At 36.5% G+C, this 16,173-nt stretch overlaps 1 protein-coding gene across 1 annotated transcript in view; it reads right to left on the bottom strand.

Moving 5' to 3' along the window:
* Window positions 1-16,173, bottom strand: part of LOC135843753 (probable serine/threonine-protein kinase DDB_G0282963) — a 30,003-nt gene that overhangs the window by 610 nt on the left and 13,220 nt on the right. The window contains exons 3-6 of the mRNA XM_065361754.1: window positions 3,534-3,718; window positions 918-1,020; window positions 285-446; window positions 21-211 (exon numbers count right to left, since the gene is read on the bottom strand). Of these exons, the coding sequence (XP_065217826.1) occupies window positions 21-211; window positions 285-446; window positions 918-1,020; window positions 3,534-3,718 (641 nt within the window). The remainder of the gene's footprint in view (window positions 1-20; window positions 212-284; window positions 447-917; window positions 1,021-3,533; window positions 3,719-16,173) is intronic.

Here is a 16,173-nt window from a genome sequence, read left to right as displayed (position 1 = left end):
AAAATTTGAAATAATATTACCTTTTACAAAAAGGATCCGAAGCACCGCTGGATTTTGCCACACTGAGGCCTTTGGCTTCTTTAATTAAAACGTGCAAAGAACCAGCTTCCTTGGTTGGTCTCTTTTTAAGAGTACCTTCGATATTTGATACGAATTTCAATGCTACTATCAACTCTCCTTTTAAATTGGATAAATTGTCTATAACTTCAGACTGTAAAATGAAATTATTTTATTAATATTAAAATTCGAAGAAAATTACAGATTTAATTATGTTAATTATTTACCCTTTCTTGTAAAGCGTAAAGTTTTGGTAATGGATCGTCAAAGACTTTATTTTCCAATGGTATAATAACTTCTCCTAAGAAGTCATTTCTTCCAAATATATCTGAATGCCAAACACTCAACCATAACGTTCTCGTTTCCAATTCTTCTATAGGTAAGTGATACTGTAAAAAAATAATAGAATTGTAATTTCTTTGTTTTCTCCATATTACAAACAATGTAGAGCACACACAATTTGTAAACGTGACTCTCAAAAAAAAAAAAAAAAAAGATGATAAAATTAAAAAGTTACAGGTGCATGGAAAACTTTTTGTTTTTTTTTTTTTATAATAAATGCAATAATACAAAATATAAACAATATAATTTTTGAAAAATCAATCATCGAAATAATTATCCAGTCCTACAAATTTGTTCACTAAAACAGAAACATGAAATAATAAAAATCTCTAAATTTTTCAACACTTTTCATGATATGTATCGTGAGTTGTACATTATGTTTTTTTAAATAGAATTTCATGACGTAAGTTGGTAGTTTAGATTTTTAAAAATTTGCATACCTTGATAAGTAAGTGAAATACATGGAAATAATTTTAGAATAAATTTAATATGTATTTGAAAAATGCGTTTCAAGTTACTTTTAAAGTTTCGTCGAAGACCGGATTTAATGTGTGTTTTTTGACGCGAGTCTTCCTTTTTCCACTTTTCGATTTATCAGGCAGTAAGTACACTTTGACATATCTGAAAAAAATAAATAATTTATCAACATTTCAGCTCGACTACAAAAATTATTATAAATATTGGATTAATACGTAAGTAATAACTTTATAATACATAATCGCATTATCTAATATCCATCATGAACTGAGAAATTATTTTAGAAAGAAATCCAGTTTTATAAATTTAAAAAAAAGTGTATTACTACTCTACTCAAAAATGAAGAAAAGAATCGATTTGATTTCTAAATTCTAATATGTTCATTGTTAATTGAAAAAAAAAAAGTTAAAATTGATGAAATATTTATTAAAGTCAAAATATTTTTTAAAAACTATGTACATAGCTACTTGAAATTACCAATAGGCAACAAATAGCAATAGGGTAATAAAATTTCAAAAAAAATCTATTTGTACAAAAATTACTAAAAACTAAATTATTGAAATAAACTGATCTTTTTCCACAATCTTTTCGTTAAATTTAACGAATTTTAACTAATTTTGGAATTATTTAAAATGAATTTCAATACATTTTATAGGTACAATTTTTTCCATATTTCCAATGGGTTTAGCATTTCACAGTGATTCCAAATTGTTCACATTTCGCTTTTTGAACAATATATTGAAATAATTTCAACAATAAAAAGAAATAAGAAGATTTCAAACAATTTTATAGATTGTACCAAGGTTTTCATTTACAACTGAAGCCTCTTCGTTCTCACGTCATAATTTTCTGATTACTGATGAACAATAAGAGACTTGTCTATATTTCTGACATAGTCGTAGGGGAAGGGAGGGGGAGTTGCCTCAATATTTCGAGGGGTCTGAAAAATGAAGAACTTCACAAAAAGATTATTAATAAATTTAAAAGTTTATTCAAAAACTTTTTTTTTTTTTTTTTTTGGGTGTTTGTAATTACTTGATTATTACACCCGTTGTATGAGATTTAAATCGAGTTGGTGAGGTCAAGTTTTTTAATTAGGTCTAGGAATTTTTTAATTGCGGAAGGGTCGTCTGGTATGACTAGGAATCTTTCATCTATTTGTAGGGACAATCTGTGCTGATGTAAGGAGGGACAGTGAAATAGTAAGTGTTGTACAGATATAAGTTCTGACAGGCAGAACTGACATGTGGGTTTTGGGGCCTTTTCATAGAGGTGATTGTGTGTGATTTTTGTGTGGCCAATTCTCAGTCTGGTTATAATGATTTAATTTTAGTATTTAAAAAAAAAAAAAAATTGTAGTTAGATAATTTTGTTACCAAGTGGTTAGTTTTTCAATGAAGAGAGAAGAGGGCAAAATGACTTTAGTCATGGGCCCCTTTTGGCTCTCAACAGCTTTACCCTCCCTCTCTATCGGTTTGATAGATTCATGATATTGATAATAATGAAATCGAATGACAAAAAGGCAACAAAACGAATTTCAAGTTACAATGACAGATTTTCAATTGAAAAAATTGTAATTTCGACACACTTGAGTGCAAGGTTTTTGAAGAACATCCATCCCCTCTCTCTCCATCATTCAAACGACGCCATTTTTCTGCATTGATCAATAGTTGGACATTTTCGTAATCATTTTTTTACGCTCGATACGGCTCTGTACACATGTCTCGGGCAGTTAAATGTCTAGGTGCATTAGAAAATTTCAGTGTAATTATGAAACGAATTTAATTAAACATAGATCAGCGTGGATATAATACCATAATTATTCAGAGATTGATAATTTTTAAAATGTAGATAGACATAATGAAACTTTGACACCATTACATGAACTGTAAATCGTTTTTAGGTACAGAATTTTATGATCAATTGATCAAATAAGTAGGTACTTGACTAATTTTAAATTTTTTTTTTTTTTTTAATACTTATTTAGTATTATTACACAGTTTAAGTCTATCATGATGAATGCCTAACCTTCAAAATAATAAGTTGGTGAAAATAATTAATATCAAAATATATGTAGGTTCTGAATGTAAATTTTACTTAAATCACGGCTCAATTTCAAAAACATCAAGCTACAAATCCTACGTTAAGAATGAAAAAAAAATTACCAAAACTCTCCCCTATCTCTTCGTCGACCAAAAAATCGACTCCACGCTGATCTATGATTGAATATCAACTATCAAGGCCAATAACCCGTCCAATTTCCTACACTATCATACATCGCCTCCTCAAGCTGGTTTTTCCACCCTCTCAGTCTCAACTCGCCATTCACGAACTGTAACGAACCTCTTATGGGCTCTCGATCTTTGGTCCATACTTCTACAACTCACTACTCGTAACGGGTAATTAAAAATATTCCCTTTGAGGAAGTAAAGCGATGAAAAGGTGATAATTAGATCACCTAGCGGCATTCGCTGTCGAAGTTAAACAACAGTAGGTAGGTAAATATCTCCATCAACGAGTAAAAAGTCATTTCGATAATTACCTACACATACATATAAATATTGGAATACAGTATGAGGACTAAAAATGCACTAACTCGAACTAGCGAGCAGCACGCGGACAAAGAAAAACGATGAATTAAACAAATTATAACTTACGGATCGGATCTATTCCGTTTAACATCAACTGCAGCTAAATCTGAACACCGTTTGACATGAATTTCGACATCGCCTGCTTTATAATTGTATTGCAAACTGAACTCTACTTCTCCACGGACTGGAACAACTCCATAACGACCCTCGCCGGCTCCAGAGTACACGCTCGCCATCGAGTCGCTTCTAGTCTGTATGGAAGAAAACGCGTATAATTAAATTTCATTAATTTTCAAACCAATTAACGACAATTTCGTTATAAGTAGGTACTTGGCGTGCGCAGCTTAAACACAGAGTGCAATATGCTGTAGGTACCCGGCCTATACCGATACCGGGTACACAAAATAATATGACGACGACGTCGCAACGACGGCGGCCATCGTTTGATTTCAACGTGTATAGTACTTTGGTAAATAAAAACAGCATGGATTGTTTTTAGGTGTACACGATAAATGCATAAATTACAACGGGATTGGCCCATAAAAGACATTGTTTTAATTTTTCCTCGACTCGTACTGCGCGTTGAATGCCATCGGTAGACGTATACGTTTTGCCAGATTTTTAAACCCACGCTGGCAATTTCCAATTCGTTATTTCACCTATCTCTTTGTCTCGGTACCTTACCTACCTTAAACATACATAGCGCCGTCGACCGTATATAATGGACGAATAATTCAAATGGCAGGAAATGACGCCCACATTTTGGATGCAGAATCCTGGAAACGTTCTGCACATGCGCCAAACATGATGCTTACGGTGCTGGCGGAGAGAGAGACGGTTCCCTGGTTCAACCCACGTTCAACCAGTAAACCGTCTCTCTCTCCACCAGCACCGTAAGCGTCATGTTTGGCGCATGAGCAGAAGATTTCCAGGATTCTGCATCCAAAATCTAGGCTTCACATTTTGTCATTTTTTCACCGTTGAATTATTCGTCCATTATATACGGTCGACGCATAACGCTGCAAAATTCTCCAATGCGAAGAATTGACTAAATGAATGCTACAGAACTTCGTATTATTTTTTTTTTTTTTTTGAATAACGAATTTTTAACGGGTCGAGTACCCGCATTGCAGCATTAGTAAAGGTAACAATGTATTATAATAAAGATAGGTATTTGTTACGTTCGATTGGGTAGGTAGATTGATTTTATACCTACCTGTTTATCTGTGTCGTTTTTCTCGACGCATCGAAGCTTTGAAAGCTTCAACTGGTTTTTCGAGCGCTAGACGTTCGAATGTTTATCTACGTACTCGACTGATAGCAAAATGACTTGCTTTTTAACGCGATCTTTTTCGCCTATAATAACTCGATTTTCGTTGTAAATGTTCCATGTAAATATATTGTTGATTTTTGTATAATTCGATGAGTCCTATTTTTTTTCAATTAATCGTTACACTCACCTTTACGAATGCGTAAATAGACGCAAACATTGATGGCGCCCGAACAGGGACTCATCGTACGCGAGTGTAAATACTAATTATCGTTATCGAATCGCGTGTGCGAATAATTATCGAGTACGTTGTACGTATGTAATTTAAAACTATCTAGCGAATTTTCGCGTATATACTATCGTTATGTCGTGTTTGAGCTCGTTATACAGCTCGGCAAATTGTAATCCAGTTTATCATCGTTCCGGTGAGCTTTTATAGCTCAATCAACGCATCGAAGGGCCTCCATACCCGCAATTCATCGTATCGAAGGGCTTCCATACCCGAAACCCAGGGTTTTATTCCTGCAACGAAGCGTTTATCGTATTGAAACGCTTATCATCATCGTACCGAAACGTTCTACCATATTGAAACGCTTTTTCATCGTTCGAATCGTTTTATCGTTCCTTATCTTCGTTATCATGGAAGACCAAGACGGTACTTTTAGCTACGTGCATAGTTCTCGTTACTCCGGCAGATGCATAGTTAAGCTGATTGAAACGCTCAAAAAGCTTATTGCAAACAATTACTCGATCGATAACGTTAGCGAGGTGAGAGTTAATCTTGAAGAACTCACCAAAGAATTCGAATTGTATAAACGAATATCCAGTCGCGGATTTAATCTTGCATCTGTATCCAAGGATGCCGCCAAACCGAAAACCGATGAAGAAGTCCAATACCACCTATAGTAAAAGGCCTGAGCGCTGAATCGTTATCACCTTCTGACGTCACACCTTAAGGGGACTCGATTGTGTTTACCATTTGAATTTTAACGTATGATTAAATGGCGAATTCGTGAAATTGAGTAAAACTTTCGTTAAAAAAGTTATTTAAATTAAGAAATTTAATTAATATTTGTCCTAAAATGTGTTCTAGTCATGTGGCACTGATGTTTTCAACTGTAGGTGGTCTCCGTTTATTTGATTTGTGTATAAGAATGAATTTTTTGCAAGTTGTTAGTGTTGTGTGATTTGAATGGATAGTGATATAATGTAGATTAAAATGAAAATTAATGTGAACTAGTGCTTGTGTTTTACCGGAATGATGTCGTAATGAAATAAATAGTGAACTATGCGATTGCATCAAGTTGAAGAAAAATCTACAATACATTTGAAATCTACTTCTTGGACCATCCAGCTAAAGCTATGATATGATGGATATAAAGAAGAAATCATCAACATCTCAAACCAATTGAAACAGCTTTAAATTCCAAAATTCCTTCGGATAGATGTCAACAGGCATAGTCAAGTGGTACAATGTTTGCAAAGAACTTCAAGAGAAATCTCCGTCACATATGCAATGTTCAGTGATCATGTTCCTGGTGTATCTTATTTATGAGCTGGAGATTATGTTCGCGTTCGCGTATATTGAATATTCACAATAATTTGTATTTGTTGAAGTCATTTTTTAATCTCAATTGTCATTCTCCAGAGTTTTTCTCAGTATTCTTTTAGAAATCGGATCATAAACGATTGTAGTTCTCAATGTTCTCATCTTACATGATAAAAACAGTGTTGGTTATGAGCTAATTTTCACTTATTTTTTCATTTAAATCATTCCCACATGATCTTAAATTAATTATTAAATATCAGAATGTGATTTAAAACGCAAAATAAAATGTTCTTGGGATTTATTTCGTTCTAGTGCATTAATATTGCATTCATTTCTATAGTGTTATCGGAGTATGTACTCCCCAATAGTGATGACGTCACAAAACAGCGCTCAGGCCTTTTACTATAGGTGGTATTGAGAAGTCTCCGCTCTCGAAGACAAAATTTTAGCTGAGCTTGAAAAAGTCAACAAAGCTGTTTTACCTGTAATCGCTAAATCGAAGAGTTATATTTCCGAGTTCGAAGCTCAACAGACACGCGAATCGTTAAATAACTCATCAATGAACATGACTGGTGGTTTTCCTGAACCGAACGTAAAATTACCTCGAATTGATATACCAAAATTTGATGGTGTTGCTATCGAGAATTTCTTGGAATTTTACGCCATATTCCAGAACGTGGTTCATGAGGAACCAACTTTATCGAAGGTTAAAAAGTTATATTACCTTAAACTAGCGTTGATCGGAGAAGCTCACGATTTGGTGAAAGATACTCCTGTTACCGATAAAGGTTATGACGAAGCGTGGTGTCTTGTAGTTTCAACCTACAAAGATATCAAATCCATAACCCGAAGGCACATCGATCAATTATTCTCGATAAATCGAATCAAATCAACGAGTGAAATCCCTATGCTTCTTAGCAATGTGAATCGCGCTTTGAAGGGGTTACGCGCTTGCGGAGAAGACACCGAAAATTGGGGTCCGATATTGAGTTATATCGTCTCCGAAAAATTGGACAACGTAACGTACGAAGATTTTGAAAAATCTCTCACAACGAACACTAAATTTCCTCGTTGGAGTGTTCTGAAAACCTTTCTCGAGAATCGCGCGTCGGTCACTAAACGTAGCAGTGATTTGACCAAACAAACGAAACGAAACGATACTCCACCCAGTTCATCTGGTAAACGATCGACTTTGACTGCTGTATCGAATAACGAAACGCGAAGTGGTCCTTCTGGTACTCCTCAATCATCGCCACCGAAGCCAGCTTGTTCCTGCTGTGACAAGTTGCACTTGCTTATCGATTGTAACGTTTTTCACGACAAAACACCGAAGCAGAGATACGAAATCATCAAATCGAAATCTCTGTGTGGAAATTGTTTCCATTCGAATCATCGTACCAACGAATGTCGTAAACAGCCTAATTGCAAAAAATGTAGCAATCGTCATCATACGCTACTGCATTTTGATAAAACGAACGACCCGAAGGATCCACCGAAGCCCGAATTAAACGAAGATGGCACTCCAAGAACGACTTGCGGGATGTCATCGCTCGTATCCGTTCAAAAACCGATTGCGTTATTGCCGTCTGCGCTTGTAAAGTTTGTTAGCGGAAACAAGTGTGGTACTATGCGTGTTTTGCTCGATTCCTGTTCTCAATTGAATTTGATAATGAACGAATTCATCAAACGTAACGATTTATCAACGACTAAAGCACCCTATCCGAGTAAAGTGGCGGGTATTGGTGATAGCGAAACCGAATGTAATCAAATCATCGAATTTTCAATCGAATCACGAGTAGAAGATTTCAAATTTTGTGCTCGATTTACTGTAATCAACAATCGAATACCGTATTCTGTAACGAATTATATCATCGGCGATTTTGCAGAAAAAGTGAACGAACGTCGGCTCAATCTCGCTGATACTGCTTTCTACGATCGCAACGTAAATATCAACTCAATCGATGCTATTCTTGGGGTTGAAGCGTATAACTTGTGCATGCGTAACAAAACCATCTTTATCGAATCTGCTTGTCTACGTGATACCGTTTTCGGTTGGACAATTTCATCATCGATCGAATCAGCTCGCAATACTCGACATTCTCAACCGTATTGTGGTTTAACTATCGACAACATCGACCAACGACTCGAACGATTCTGGAAAATTGACAGTTATCCAGATAGTGCTCCAAAATCAACCGAGCATGAAGAATGCCAGAAACACTTCATGCGCACTTACCAACGAGCTCCGGATGGTAGATTTATCGTTCAACTACCATTCAAGGAGGATCCATCTGTCATCACTGGTAACTTTGGTATTGCCGTGAAATATTTGAAACGAATCGAATCGAAGTTGGACGAAAGGACTAAACGAATGTACACCGATTTTATGGAAGAATATGAAGCGTTAAAACATATGTCTGTTGTTTCTGACGATGTGTCCAGATATTATATCCCACATCACGCTGTGTTACGTCCATCGAGTACAACTACGAAGTTACGAGTTGTATTTCATGCCTCATCTAAATCATATTCCGGTAAATCGCTCAACGATGTGCTTATGGTTGGTCCAACTATTCAACCTGAGCTCAACGATACTTTGCTGTGTTTCCGTATATTCTGCAAAGTGATATCCGCTGATATTCAACACATGTATCGCTGTATCGAGATACTAAAAGCCCATCGCCGATTTCAATCGATAATTTGGCGAGGTAAACGACACGAATTGAATACGATAACGTACGGTACTGCTCCTGCGGCATATGAAGCAACTCAATGTCTCGATATTCTCGCTGAAGAAGTGAAAGTAACTCGTCCTCGCACTTCTATAGCTATACGTAAAGGCTTCTATATGGATGATTGGCTTTATGGAGCTGACACTGATGAAGAATTAATCGAATTGCAGCAATCAGTGCATGAAACGTTGTTATCAGCTGGTTTCAAACTACGAAAATATCAATCGAATTTGAACGAAGTACTGGCTAAAATTGATCCTGCTCTGATTGAACATAATTTGACTGTTCAATTTGGAGATAACGAAGCGCTTTCAATACTTGGCTTAGCCTGGTGTCCTTCTACCGATAGCTTTGCACTGAAAACCGATGTTCCTGCTCCTACAACAACCGTAACGAAGCGTCAAATGCTATCTACAATTTCGAAAGTATTTGATCCACTTGGCTTAGCTTGTCCAGTAACGATTCGAGGCAAGTTGCTGTTCAAACGATTGTGGAAACTAGGAATCTCGTGGGATGATCCCGTGACTCCTGAAATCGATTCGCTGTTTAACGCTTATTTATCCGATTTGAATCGTTTATCGAAGTTCGTAATACCTAGATACGTTCAAGATTTTGACGCCAATACTGAAACGATCGTTGGTTTCTGCGATGCCTCTGAGCAGGCTTACTGTGCTGCTGTATACGCGTTCAATGCAAAACGTCTCCAGTTGCTCTGCTCAAAAACGAGAGTTGCTCCCGAGAAAGAGCTCAATATTCCACAGCTCGAACTCCAAGCAGCTGTTCTGCTTGTGCAACTAATCCAACGTGTTTCCAAAACACTCAACGTCGATATTCACCGCAGTAAACTGTTCACCGATTCGACTATTGTCCTAGCATGGCTATCGAAACCTGCTAGTGAATGGAAAACGTTTGTTCGAAACCGTGTGGTGAAAATTACCGAAGTGTTTCCTATTCAACATTGGAGTCACGTCCGTTCAGGTGAAAATCCTGCGGATCTCGCTACACGTGGTATTTCGACTGAATCGCTATTGCAATCAAGTATGTGGCTGTCTGGTCCTGAATTTGTTATAAATCTCGATAATTCGTCAAATAATACCGAAATTGATGAAACTATCTGTGAACCATATCGCAGAAAACCGAAAATCGCCTCTTTCATCGCTGCTGACCTTGAAACCGATCTCAAGAAGCACTCGAAGTTAATCTCATCGTGTGAATCGTACGAAAAACTCCGGTTTATGTATGCTGCTGCAATCGCCGTTATTCGTCATTGGAAATCTCGAATTTTGAATCGAGAACGTGTTCCATTGAAAGTAGAAGCTAGCGACATGATCCGAGCGAACGAATGTATCATACGAATCGTGCAGTATGATGCATTTTCCAAAGATATCGAACGATTGAAGACCAAACCAGGCAAACTATCGAAGCGAAGCCTGTTGAAACGACATACTCCATTTCTCGACGATAATGGAATAATGAAATCGAAGACGCGCCTGCAAAATGCGCGCAAACCTGTTAACGCTAAAATACCGATTGTGTTACCCGCTCATCATCATTTCACGAAGATTTTCATTCGATACGTTCATTTGAAATTCTTCCATGCTGGCCGTCCGTGGCTAATGACAACGTTATCGACGAATTACGTGTTTGTTGGTGGTTTGAATCGAGCCATCAAATCAGTGATTCAATCTTGCAAGCAATGTATCGAACGTTTTGTCGAATCAAAACCCCAGCAGATGGCGAATCTGCCTTACGAACGCGTTACTCCTCTACCGCCTTTCCAGGTAGTAGGAATCGATTTTACCGGTGCTTTCCTGTTAAAATGTTCGTATCATCGAACCACAAAGTATATGAAGGCTTATGCTTGCATCTTTGTGTGTTTCTCGACAAGGGCGGTTCATATCGAACTCGTTCCTTCCTTATCGACCGAAGATTTTCTCAACGCGCTGAAGTGCTTTGTATCTCGAAGAGGCCTTCCAGCTACTATATACTCAGATAACGGTACCAACTTTAAGGGTTGCGAACGGTATTTGAATTTCAACGACACCGAAATCCAGCGCTACGCTTTATCCAATACGATTTCTTGGAAATTCAACCCACCTTACACGCCTCATCGCGGTGGTATCTGGGAATCTGCAGTGAAAAGTGCGAAGCGTTACATACCGAAAATATCCGAAAATCAGAAATTCACCGAAAATGAGTTGAGAACGTTGCTCACTCAAATCGAAGGTATTCTGAACACCAGACCGTTAGCTTATTCGAATACTGGTGAACCGGATGAGGAGATACTCACTCCAGGCCATTTCTTAGTTGGTCGAAATTTAAACGTCAACCTACCCGAACCGTCTCCGCCTCCAGCAAATATTAAGCTGTCTGATCGATACATTGCAAATCAGAATCGTATTCGAGCATTCTGGAGAATTTGGTCCCAGGATTATCTCAATCAGCTCCGTTCTCGCACCAAGTGGCAAGACGAACAGCCTAATTATCACGTCGGAGATTTGATTTTACTCCGAAAACCTAATACTGAACCGTGCCAATGGATTCGAGCGATAATTATCAAGACTTTTCCCGACGAAGCTGGTTTAGTTCGAACAGTCGAAGTTCGAACGTCAGATCGTTTGTCGAAAGTCGTGCCGATCCAGCAAATTGTGCCTTTACCGATCGCTAAGTGATTGGTCGTCAAGATGTTTGTTATTTGAACGTCTTTTTATTGTTTATTCTTTGTAATTCGAAGTATTTTTTTTTCTTTTATTTTATCGTTTTGTTTTTCTGACTTCAATCGCTTCTGTCAGCGGCGGGAGTTTATGTTACGTTCGATTGGGTAGGTAGATTGATTTTATACCTACCTGTTTATCTGTGTCGTTTTTCTCGACGCATCGAAGCTTTGAAAGCTTCAACTGGTTTTTCGAGCGCTAGACGTTCGAATGTTTATCTACGTACTCGACTGATAGCAAAATGACTTGCTTTTTAACGCGATCTTTTTCGCCTATAATAACTCGATTTTCGTTGTAAATGTTCCATGTAAATATATTGTTGATTTTTGTATAATTCGATGAGTCCTATTTTTTTTCAATTAATCGTTACACTCACCTTTACGAATGCGTAAATAGACGCAAACAGTATTGGTACTCCAGACTACTGAGTACCTACCTACCGACCTGCCTGTCTGCCTACACTTGTCATAATGAGGTCGCATAATTTTGTTATTATAGTGAACGAACTGTCAACAAATAAATTTAGGAGCCAACAAATGAAAAAAAAATTATGTCCCAGTTTTCATTGAAGGGGAAAGTTCAATGATGAATTTTGAAAATGCCTTTGAAGTTGGGATTTTTTCCGCTCCCACCCCCTAAAGTGGTGACTTCTGGTGAGAAAATAATTCCCGCTGGGGTGGGCCCCTCAATTTTCAAAAATTTGAAAAAAGCTAATTCAAAGGAAAATTTTTAAAATTTTTAAATTTTGAGTTCCATCATCTCTGAAAGGTCCCTATTGAGTAAAATAGACTCTCATGACGATTTTAGCCCCCTCCCATAAAAACCAAGCTAACCCCCCCCCAGAATAGCTGAAATTTGTATTTTAGGTACCATGTGGCAAATCCTAAAACATGTTGTTTTTGGTAATTACTGATATGTTGATGCGAATTGTTCAGTTACATACTAGCAATGAATTCGAAACAACACTAAAGTCCCCACTTCCCCTTAATGATTCAATATCAATGGTCCTTTTGATAACGAATTTTTTGTTATTGCTAGTATGCAAGTGAACAATTCGCATCAACATATCAGTAATGACCAAAAACAACATATTTTAGGATTTCCCACATAGGTACCATTGTACCAAAAATACAAACTTCAGCTATTCCGGGGGGGGGGTGTCAGCTTGGTTTTCATGGGAGGTAGCTAAAATCGTCATGAGAAGTCTATTTTACTCAAAAGGGACCTTTTAGAGATGATGGAACTCAAAATTTTTAAATTTTCAAACTTTTTCTTTAAATTAGATTTTTTTTAAATTTTGAAAATTGAGGGGCCCACTGCAGCTTGAATTTTTTGAAAATGTAAAAAATATAAAATAGGAAATTATTTTCTCACCAAAGAGCCCCACTTCTTGGGTTGGGAGGAGGAAAGACCAAAAACAACTAGTTTCAGGACATCCCACATAAAATACGAATTTCAGCTATTCTGGGGGTCAGCTTGGTTTTCAAGGGAGGGCGCTAAAAACGTCATGAGCGTCTATATTACTCAAAAGAGATCTTTTAGAGATAATAGAACTTGAAATTTTAAAATTTTCCTTTGAATATTTTTTTTTAATTTTTGAAAATTGAGGGGCCCACCGCAGCCAGAATTTTTCGAAAATGTAAAAAATAAAAAATAAAAAATAGGGAATTATTTTCTCACCAAAGGACACTACTTTGTGGGTTGGGAGGAGGAAAGACCAAAAACAACTAATTTTAGAACATCCCACATAATATACGAATTTCAGCTATTCTGTGGGGGGGGGGGGGTAGGTTGGTTTTCATGGGAGGGGGCTAAAATCGTCATGAGAGTCTATTTTACTCAAAAGAGACCTTTTAGAGATGATGGAACTTAAAATTTTAAAATTTTCCATTGAATATATTTTTTTAAATTTTGAAAATTGAGAGGCCCACCGCAGCCTGAATTTTTCGAAAATGGAAAAAATAAAAAATAGGGAATTATTTTCTCATCAGCGGTCACTACTTTAGGAGGTGGGAGCGGAAAAAATCGCACATTTTTTGCCATGTAGTTAATGATCACCCTATCCAGAAATGGCCTATTGGTGTGAAAATCATTATGAAAAGAGTGAATTTTGGAATGAAAGTCTGAAAAATCGTTTCATTCGAGCTAATCCGGAGCCTCCTACAAAAATTCACTTTGTGCCAACAAATTAAAATCACTCTGAAAAGCGTTGAAATCAACTTCAGAAGCTGAAAATACACAAGGTAATACACATCTTGAAAATGAACAATATTTACCACGCGAATCGCCAAACATAAAAAAGACATCCTCTTGAAGAAGAAGAAGAGAAAAAAAGCAGCACCAGTGTAACTTGACCAGACTCGAAGAATCGACAAATTTTACACAGATTATTATAAAAAGTCAACAAACGTTAAAATTTATCAACACACTCGTGAAAATCCCTAAGTTGACTCGATTATTTTGCGTTGAAAATCGAAATAATCTCGACACCTTTCAAAATCGAAAAATCGTTTTCAGGAAGTAACTCGAAACTAACTCCATTAGACACGTTACATAACGCAGCATAATTTTCTCGGTTTAATCACGGAGGTGGAGCTGTAGTCGAATTTTCCTCAAATCTACGAATTTACACGATATTTACTTGAAACTCAATGTCGCGGATCGGGGACATGGCTGGTTCAAAACTTAAAAACACCACTGGCAACTTTTACATAAACCAATGAAATGAAGCATAACCATACACATCAGTTTTTTTTTTTTAATACCTACTTATTCAAACACAAAAGAGAAATTGCTTTTGAATTTTGCAAGAAGAGGGTCCATTGTTGAGAGAAAAACAGTGGAGGAAAATCCTTCGATGATTTTTCCAAACACAAACAGTATGAACAGACCGTTTCTCAACGTTTATACCAGACAATAAAACGGATTTCAATTAATCTTTTCCCATTTTTCTCATTACAATTCTCGATCAAGGCCAGTCGCATCGTTTAAAGTAGTGGGGTGAATGTCAACCGCTGATCAAGATCATTGCAAAAATTATATCTTACGTGTTCAATCATTTAGCTAATAAACGTAACAAGATTTTCCCTCATCATTCGACATCCACAAACAACTTATACATATAGCAGTATTGGCAAGTATGAGTAATGAAGTAGGATTTTAAAAAATTTCCTATAAAATTTCTACGCGTCTAGAATGTCTACAATTTGTTTATCGTATAGCGAAAACTGCTTATACTTCAGTCTCATTACAACACAGCTATTTTATTTCGCGCATATTTTTTTCCAACGATGGCGACGGCTACGACGAGTGACGACGACGACGATGAAACCTTAGAATAACTATTAGCTATAGGTAGAGGTATACCTACCTTAGTAGAAACAGAGACCATAAGAGGCGAAATTAAATTAGGAACGGTCAAATGACCGGATAAAGTGTAACCCGACGACGATGCTATTCAATCTGCCTGCGTGTACAGTACACGATCACCACGATGACAACCGATTCGTTAATTTATGATGAAATCACAACTAACTAAACCGTATTTACAGGTTAAAACCAAGTACCAAGGTGAAAGTGAATTAGCGAAGAGCTTTAAAAAATAAACTCGTTTCGTATGAAATTCTCTTTTGCTATATGTTTCTATTTCTGCGTTTCCAATATAGGAATAATTTGCATACGCCGATGATCTTATCACATTTTCGAATCTGTTTGATAATTACGAGAAGCCGATCGGAGAGAAAATCCAACGAGGAAAACTTTCACGAAGTTTCAAATTAAGTAGGTAGGTACCTATACCTACTCGACTCAGAGTCAGATCCGTTCTTTCAAACGTATAAAAATGAACTTAAAATAAATTAACGGGTTTACCTTCGTCGTCGCTTCGCTAGAACTACCTATGGATTTCCTTCATTCGAGCCTGAGCCGGATACAGCAGGTATAGTACCTGCGAATTTTTATCATTCGCAATTAAAAACCGAAAGATATCGTTCATTATCAACTTCAGCTCAACGTTAGACATATAAAACGTGGTTATCATACACGTGATTTATTTTCAAGTTCGCAAACAGAATGGTTTTCATTAACAAGATTACATATTCGTTACACATGTCAAGGGTTTTTTCAATGCAAGAGCTCAGGCAGCTGGGACCAAAATTGCAAAAATTTATAGCATCTAACTTTTTGTTGAAACAAAAAAGGTAATCAAAAGGAATTTAATTTTTCAAGTTTCTTTTGAAAACTTGAGAAAACCTCTCTCTTCATTTTTTTGGGAAGGAAAAATTTCAACTACTGTAGGTAACGGAGAAATAATTCGAGTTCAATGTTGACCATTTTTTTTGGTGAAAAACAATTTTCCACAAGGAATAGACAACTATTAATCAATTCCACAATTTTCAATATTTTATTAGAATTTTTTGAAATTTTAAATTAATTCAAAAAA

Source organism: Planococcus citri, chromosome 4, assembly GCF_950023065.1.
Source record: "Planococcus citri chromosome 4, ihPlaCitr1.1, whole genome shotgun sequence".
Lineage (NCBI taxonomy): Eukaryota > Metazoa > Arthropoda > Insecta > Hemiptera > Pseudococcidae > Planococcus > Planococcus citri.
This window is presented reverse-complemented; position numbering and strand designations above follow the sequence as displayed.